The 9,081-nt window shown below is 37.9% G+C and overlaps 1 protein-coding gene across 1 annotated transcript in view; it reads left to right on the forward strand.

The window, feature by feature from the left end:
- adcy1a (adenylate cyclase 1a) overlaps nucleotides 1-9,081 on the forward strand; it is a 55,923-nt gene that overhangs the window by 19,739 nt on the left and 27,103 nt on the right. Inside the window, exons 5-8 of the mRNA XM_007540787.2 lie at nucleotides 2,210-2,337; nucleotides 5,075-5,233; nucleotides 6,535-6,676; nucleotides 7,177-7,332. Coding sequence (XP_007540849.1) covers nucleotides 2,210-2,337; nucleotides 5,075-5,233; nucleotides 6,535-6,676; nucleotides 7,177-7,332 — 585 coding nt within the window. The remainder of the gene's footprint in view (nucleotides 1-2,209; nucleotides 2,338-5,074; nucleotides 5,234-6,534; nucleotides 6,677-7,176; nucleotides 7,333-9,081) is intronic.

Here is a 9,081-nt window from a genome sequence, read left to right on the forward strand (position 1 = left end):
TATAGGTCCAGACAAATCATAAGAATAAATTCTCACTGAGAACTTTCTCCTAACCTCTCCTGCCTCAAGGCCAGAAGATCTCATCAGATGATTTTACTCGTATTTTATAACAACCATGCACATGCACATGGGAAAAGTCACATGATCTGCAGGATAATCCCTGTTGAGTTAATTCTCCATTGCCGCAATCAGTCAGGGCTTAACGTAGGGAGACTGACTGAAGGGGCAGAGAGAGCAAGATATAAGGTGATATGTGACTCACTAGCACTGAACTAATGCTCTGCAAACTCACATTATGCACATCTTGTGATGAGGATATATTGCATGCATGTGTGCAGCAGCTGCATCCTAATTGAGATTTATACCCTGTCGCGTTAGCCAGAGAGAAATTTGCTTTGAAACCAGCTCTGTCACAGCTGCTGAGCTTGACTGTTGTACGCTACACGACACATTTGTTCCCTCAGGGTTTAAACTGAACTTAACCACTATGGATACAAACCTAAACAAAACCTTCAACCAGGTGACGGTTGAAGGCAGGCATGCATCACCCTGGCCTCTAAGTCAGCAGGTTTAAACTCTCAATGTTTTTTTTTATTATTTTTTTTTTTCCCGGAAAGCAAACAATGCTCCTGTTCTCCTGAGACGTATCTTTTTGTCAGTTGACGACTTCTCTCTCGTTTCCTCTCATGCAGATGCACAAATACGCACACACAAACACACTTTTCTGATCCTTGGGCAGGGATAATCATCCACGTTCCGAATTCTCATATCCTCCCACGCCAAAATCTTTCTGCTCCCGTGAGCAGAAAACCAGAGCACCCCATCTTCTCTCTTCTCATCTCTGCCTCTCACCCTGCAGTCGCCATGAATCCTCCCTATATCTGTGTGCACGTGGGTGTTTGCGTGCACGTATGTGTGTTTGTCACTCACAGGCTGCCTGCAGGGGAAGCTTTGTAGGGTTTGCCATCATTATGTCTGATAACCGAGTGAGACAGGGAACCCTGTGCATGAAACCAAATTGAAGTACAGTGTAGTACAGGGTGTTCGCATGTAAGAATGCGGCTGTTTGTGTTTTCTTGACTGGTAATGTGCTGCTAAGGTGTGAGTTTATTTTTGTACGTGTTCTGACTTCAACAGCTCTGCGCTCAATGTGCTCTGTGACAAATAGAAAGATCTGTCGGGGGAACGTGTGGGCGGGATTCTACTTCAAGAGCATGTCGGAGCAATTAGAGTTGGCCCCAACAACAAACACACAAATTGTTTCACAACCACCATTTCTGATTTACATGATCAGGGGCGCAGCTGCAGCTTGTAGACTGCGTCAGTCATGTGTCAGGTGGAAGGAGTTGATGTTCGTTGATGTTGAAGATTTAGCTGACAAATGTAGAAGCATTTTAATTTTGTCCAGTGTTTTTTTTTTTTTTTAATTGCCTCTTCCTTGTTTTCAACTGAACTAAGAGAAGCAATTTTGAAACGTAAATTTTTTGATGTGAGTCAATGAACTATTGAGTTGTTGGGGTGAAACAACACATATTGATATAAAATTTCTGATCTAGTTCTTGGTTCTTAAAGTTGGAACTGGGACTTATTGAAAAAATTAGGGGTTTTAAAATATTTTTTTCAGAATTCAAAATATATAAAAGAAATGATAATGGCACAGAAAATATTAAAAAACGGTATTTATGAGTGTGAAAAAATATTTTTTCAGCTGATGTGGTTTAGTTGTCATTGTCATTCTGTTTTCATTTGGTAATGATGCTTGAATATTAAGCTACGTCCAACCTTAGTTGGAAGTTGAAAGGTCTGTGACTTAGTATGGCTGTGGCTAAATATTCACCAATCTAAAATATTGAAAATATTGACGCCATTTGGTGTACTGTCAAGTTCTGCAATGTCCTGCTAATTACATCATTATTTGACTTAGATGTGTGCACAACACATGTAAGCACCTTCATCTAAAAGTTGTAAGTGAATTCTTATTTGTATAAATGGCAATAATTTTGCAATTGCCAAATGTTTGCTCCGCAGCAATTTTGCTCATTGACATCATGCCAATCATGAAAAACAAGTTCTTCATTGGTTATGAAGCCACTTCACTTTAAAGGATATTGCATGTTTTAAAATTTGGATAAATTGGTCTCTCCAAAGAACTGAACTAAGTGCTTCATGTTTTAAGTCTTCAATTGTACTCTTCTTCATGTCTTTGCAGGAGAATCACTGCAGACGCATAAAAATATTGGGGGACTGTTACTATTGTGTGTCAGGACTTACACAACCCAAGGCAGACCATGCCCATTGCTGTGTGGAGATGGGATTGGATATGATTGATACAATTGCGTAAGTAACGAGTACCCACAGTGAAAACAAATTCATCCCTGACAGGCCTGCGTGGGATCACAGAAGGTGTTACTTAATACCTCTTACACCCTCAGGGGGTATAAATAAATCTTAACATTTTGGGCAAAACCTTTATGTGGAATAGTTTTTGAAAGATTAAAGCCTCTTTTAGCGGATAATAAAAAATAAAAAGAAAATTAAAGGCACGTGGAGCCTTTGTTTACAGAGCGAGCCGAGGTCACGTGGCAGCTGGACCCACTGGTGGGTCCGTCGGGTTCTAGGTTAAGGGAAAGTGATTAATTCTTCTTTGAAGGACAATAATGTATTGAACTTTTCACTTTGACTTTTATTTGTTTTAAATAAATTGTCTCAACTGAATAATTTCAGTTCCTTTAATTTCAGTCTTTAGATGTTCTTCTAGGTTTATGTACCCAAAAGAGAAATACAACAAAGTTAATTGAGATTTCTGGAAATTCAAATATTTTATTGTACATGATCTCAGATAGAAACCAAGTTTCTACAAGTGTTTGACGAGTTCCTGAAAACCAAATCTAAATCTTTTTTAGATAAAGAAAATTATACTGTTTTCAGTGACAAAGTCAACTGTTTGGTTGATCAAAGTATAAAACTGATTTTGTCAGCAGACATGAAAATAAGAAGAGAAGTTAAAATAAAAGTAAGAGTACCATGATTAAAAAGTTTGAGTTAGATCTTAGTTACCTTGCTTAGTCTCAGGGAAGAACAAATAAACAAAACGGTTTATTTGCAATAATTGTAAAATAAAACTAGACGCTGCTAATTTTCATTCTATATATTATTATTTAAATCTGACCCCAAATTTACAAAAAATAACATACAAAATACTGTACTTATTGGAGGAGTTTTGAAAAACATGTACAAATTATGTAAAATACAATTTTTAAAGGGGGTGTCATAGTTGCCATCTTCTTGCTCTTTGGCTTATTGTTGTCTTTCACAAATGACTGCACAGTGTCATTTAATTCAAATGCATTATATTGTTTGTACCATTTGTACCCATGGATTCGGATAAAATATGACAAATATGGCCACAGACCAAACCAAACCAACTGATTCAAAGTGAAAACATTCATATGTGGTGTTTGCAAACATTTCCCTTTTTTACCTGGGGGTGCAGGGATTTCCTCTTCCTCAGCATCGTATACAGCTGACTGGCAGCTCAAGCCAGCTGAAGGACGAAGGGCAGTGTTTCTGTATGTGACAGATTACCTGAAAGATTTTTGGTCTCTGTAGTAATTTTAAAGAAGACCCAAACTACAGAGAAACCAAAAACACCTTGAAAAGAAAAAAAAAAAAAACGGACACCAGCACACATTCTCTTTCAAGCACGTTGACACAAATAAATGGCACCTTTACCTTGTTGTCTCAAATGAACACTCACCTGACCTGTTTGTCCCCTGCTGCTGTGTCAGAGTGGAGGGATGCAGCTGAAGGAATGCTTTATCTCAGAAGGCAGGCTTCTGCTGTGCATACTCACCCATTCGCGTGTGTGTGTGGATGAGAGAGAGAGAGAGAGAGAGAGATCCCTCCTTTAACTTGGCTGGCACTTTTACTTTTTCATTCCTTTTGTATAAACACACAAACCCACCATTTGTAAAGCCTTTGCTGCTCTCAAATTTCTTCAGCTCCACGTCACGTCAAAGTGACAGATATCAATGAAAAGCTGAGGTGGTTCACTGGAGAGGAAAGGTTTTGCTGTAAGACTGTGCTATAGGCCTACTGTAAAAGAGCTGCAATGTAAAGTTAAAAGTGATGGATATATATATATATATATATATATATATATATAGAGAGAGAGAGAGAGTGATGCAGCACTGTTTAAACAGTTAAAAACAGTTTCAGATAAATTTACGTTTCATACTTTCTAGAAAATCACGCTGAGATGAAGTGACTTTTATTTCCAAATTAAACAGTGATGCAGTCGTTAACTAAGGCTGAACCAAGCCACAGTGAAGGTGGGTGCGAGCAAAATTTAGCCATTATTTCTATTATATCTTTTTAGTTTCATTAAAGCATTAAAATTATTCAAGTTACATTTTAGTTTTAAAAAGTGGTACTTGAAATGAACAAATCTTTTACAAATCTGCGAAGGAGTGTGTGATCAGAATTTTTCGGCGTTAGCGATGATCATTTCCATTTATCTTGAGTAATTTGAAATGTTGGTAACACTTTATTTGAAGGGGGGTGAATAAGACTGTCATGACACTTTCATAAACATGACATAACACCTGTCATGAACATGAATAAGTCTTCATGAATATTTATGACTGTTGTCATAAAGAGTCATTCGGTAAATTATGATACTTTTAATACAAAGTTGACATTATTCAAAATGTCTTTGTTATGACAACTTGACATTAACCAGGAAATCATTACTGTTTAAACTTTACCTTTAATAACATAAAGATACCTAATTTTTAAAGTGCAATCAGTAATACTTTTATAACAAATTAATATCAGTAATGATTTCTTGGTTAATGTCAAGTTGTCATAACAAAGACATTTTGAATAATGTCAACTTTGTATTAAAAGTGTCATAATTTACCGAATGACGCTTTATGACAACAGTCATAAATATTCATGAAGGCTTATTCATGTTCATGACATGTGCTATGTCATGTTTATGACAGTGTCATGACAGTCTTATTCAAGCCCCTTCAAATAAAGTGTTACAGAAATGTTTTCTGTCTTCCAACAGGTCAGTGGTGGAAGCAACCGAAGTGGACCTGAACATGCGTGTTGGGCTGCATACAGGACGGGTCCTGTGTGGTGTGTTGGGCCTGAGGAAGTGGCAGTACGATGTCTGGTCAAACGATGTCACACTGGCAAATGTGATGGAGGCTGGTGGGCTGCCTGGGTCAGTACCGCCTGTCAGAACCTGTCAGGCTGAAATGAAGCAGCACTCGCAGGGAAAAGAAAGGGGAAAAAAAAACTGTGTTCAAAATGTGTCAATTACATTTAAGTTGTGTTCCGTATAAAGAATTATGGGGAGTCAGAAATGAATAAGATTAGCCAGATGTCGATGTACTTCAAGCACTGCTGACTGCAGCTGGATTTCCTAATTAGGAAACCAAAAAGCTGTGTATGAAAAAAGGAATAACTATGCCCTTGCGGCTACAACTCAATTTGAAAGGGAAATTAGCAGCCAGGTGCTGCTAATCAAATGCACTGGATTAACTGATCATCAGTGTAACCAGCTCTACAGGATCAAGCTTTGCTCCAATGGTTTTTTTGTTGTTGTTTTTTTCTGTTTTTATCAGTTTTCATCAACTCTGAAAAGATTCTCTGTCACTGCAGAGGCAAAGCTGCCCCACAGCATGATGCTGCTGGCACCAAGTCTCATTCTAGGCGGACAGAATGATGTGGAGATTTTTTGTTTTTTGTTCAAACATACATGTCAAACAGATAAACTTTGGTCTGACGTTCTCCTCAACTTAATCCCTGACCTGATTATGATGTTGTTTGTTCCCTTATGTTCTCTAAAAAATCTCTGAGGCCATAGTGATTATTTACTAATTAGGTGTCTTTTGATGATACTGGCAATATGTTTCTGTTTATTCAAGGGGTCTTTTTCGTTGAGAAATATTGCTAAAAAATGACCAGAATTCAACAGATGCTACTGACTGGTTGAAGGTGGGACAGGACTTACCTCAGGAACGAGTTCTGAGCCCCTTTTTGTCTTTGGAAAATAATCAAAGAGACTATATTAAATCAACTGGTGTAGCTACATGTCCAAAGATATGAATAAAATGTCTTATTCCTTCTGAAGTCACATTATTCATAATGTTCTGAAATTATTTAAAGCCTTCGTGGGATTTTTCCTCTAAAAATACAGCATCGAGAACCAAAACAGGGCTGAGCGTTGGTAATAAATTTCAGTTTACGAAAACCCATGTACAGTAACAAGGAGATTTGCATTAAAAACACTGTGAAATGAGGTCATCTCTTTGGCCCAGTTTGGTCCAATGTTTTATGTTGGGTGATAAGATTTTACCTCTCCAGATAAAATTAAATGAGTCATTAGGATGAAAATGTTCTTACTGTGAAGAGTTTTGAGCAAACCGAGGGGCTATTAGCCTGATAAAAATAATGAGGAAGGAAATGATTTAAGACCTCAGCGGCTACTTTTAACACTAACTACTTTCATCTTGCTCCCAGTAAGGTGCACATCACGAGGACCACCCTGGAGTGTTTGAACGGAGACTATGAAGTGGAACCAGGCTTTGGCCACGAGAGGCACGCCTTCCTGCAGAAGCACCATATCGAGACATTCTTCATTGTGCCTTCGCACAGACGTAAAGTACGGTTCAACGCCTCTTTCATGCTCCTTTTTACTCACCAACAAAAACTTGAGAAGTGCCACAGCTGTCAGTGTCGTACAGTAATAATAATCCTCTCATGCAGAGGGAGAGACAGAGCATGTGCTAAGCTGGCGTACACATGGGTAGTAAAACTGTCTCTCACACACTGCACATGTGCACCGTCAGTGTGTGTGTGTGCGTGTGTGAGTGCGTGTATGCATGTCATAGTGTTTTAAATCCTCAAAAATACGCAAGCATGCATACACAAGCAAAAGCTTGAGATGTCGAGATTTTGTAGCCTTATATATAATATATTAGAACCTGGAAAGATGGGAGTTAACCCTTGTATGTAGAAATGGGGTCCAAGCGACCCCACACACGTAAAACTTGTATCATTTGCCATAGTCCTCTATGTTTGCCTCAGTCCTCGCACACACAAGGGTTAAAATAGGTCCAGTTTACTATTATTGCTAACACCACCTGTTGTCTCAACTTTCAGATTTTTCCTGGGATTATCCTGTCAGACATCAAACCAGCCAAGAGGATGAAGTTCAAGACGGTGTGCTACCTGCTGGTGCAGCTCATGCACTGTAGGAAGATGTTTAAGGCCGAGATCCCCTTCTCCAACGTCATGACCTGCGAGGACGACGACAAGGTATGTGACTTGCTCAACCTGGCTCGAGATCTCTCCATTTTTCTAGCCCTTCGAAATGGTTGTGGAGTCTCCAATCTACACACAGGTTCATTAAGCATTATGATTAAGATTAATGAATATTTTTACATTATACATACTGCATTGCTACATTACATTGGACAGGATGAAACAAGATGTCTTTATTCACATCACTTTAGCTTTGCAGAAATTAATGGTTTTACCAAAGAATATTTGCATAAAAGACATGTTTTCTACAAGAATCTCATTTTATTTATTGTGTATTTTTTAAAATAATTTTAGTATTACTAAGTTAAATTAGCAATGATATTATTAAGGTAACCATGGCAACACTAGTTATGAAGTAGGTCTGCACAGTTTCAAGAAAATAAGATATTGGTTAATGTTGCAATAAAGACAAGACTGAATAAATAAATTTTAAAAAACTTAATTCTACGACATTTTTGCTTTAGACTTATAAATATTGAGCAGTTTATCAAGTGATTGGAAAAAAACAAACATACCATAAGCTTCACAGGAGTGGCCTACCTGCCATAATTACACCAAAATGCATCAAAGCTTTATCACAGAGCAACCAATATCAATATCTGAAGTAGTCCAAATATTATTTGCCTCAGATATGACTCATTTTTCAACAATATAAACAATAAAAGGGAAAAGAGGCAAAAATTAATCCATGAGAGAGTTGTGTAGAACGAACACACACAAAGGCCAGACATACCCCAGACAAAGGCAAGTACTGAAATATGATGTAAACAATGTCTTGAATAAACAAATGGCTCACACACTGCAGCACCCAAATCCTGTCTCATTCATAGCGCCCAAAGCATAGCACTTATAGGTAATGTTTTAAGCAATTAGAATATGACTAGAGTATGACTTTATACACCGAATGTTGAAGATTTTTGGGAGAATATTTAATGGACCCATGCAAGAAAAGTGGACCTTCATGGAAAGTGTGCATATTACCAAAGCAGCTGCGCATTTGTTACTGAATTAAGTTTGCTTTTAGAAAAGTCATCTGGATTCTCAACACAGCAGTAACTCTGTTTGATGGCTTGTTCCTCTGTGGGTCGGTCAGTCGGGGTCTTTGCATCACAATGTCTGGTCGTCAGAAATAGCCCAGTACCTTTAATCCGTCCAGCTGTGTGAGCTCGGCCAGATTATTAGTACCTCTCAATTCTGATGACGTTGCATTATGTATGCTGGTAATCACCCACAGTCTGGTATCCTCTCCTCTAATAGCATTACGCACATTGTTACATGATTATCCAAGTAGACAAAATCCTGGCATTGTGACACTGAAGAGCTTAGCATCGAATTATAACACTGGGATGTGTTGATCTTGAAACAAAGTGTCGACTTAAGTGATGTTTGGAGTTAAAAATATTAATTTCAGTGACTTGTTAAAATATAACTATTCTGACTTCTTCTAGAAGTTTTTAAATTATTTTTTGTTGGTGGTTTGTTGTTGAAAAATGCTATTTTTTTTAGTTGAGCAAAACCTGGGAAAAAGTAAAATATGCAATATTTTTGAAAACTTAACCTTAACCTTGGTTTAGACGTGTTGTGCTCCAGAGTTTGAACCACTTTTGACGAGGATTTAGTTGTTGGTCATATACCCACATATTTCACTCTAAAAGACTTCTGTATACAGAGAAGCTCATGGTCCACTCATTGACTGAAAAACACTTTGATCCTGTAGCTCAGGGGTGTCAAACTCAATTTCAC

The sequence above is a fragment of the Poecilia formosa genome, unplaced genomic scaffold, assembly GCF_000485575.1.
Source record: "Poecilia formosa unplaced genomic scaffold, Poecilia_formosa-5.1.2 Scaffold10, whole genome shotgun sequence".
Lineage (NCBI taxonomy): Eukaryota > Metazoa > Chordata > Actinopteri > Cyprinodontiformes > Poeciliidae > Poecilia > Poecilia formosa.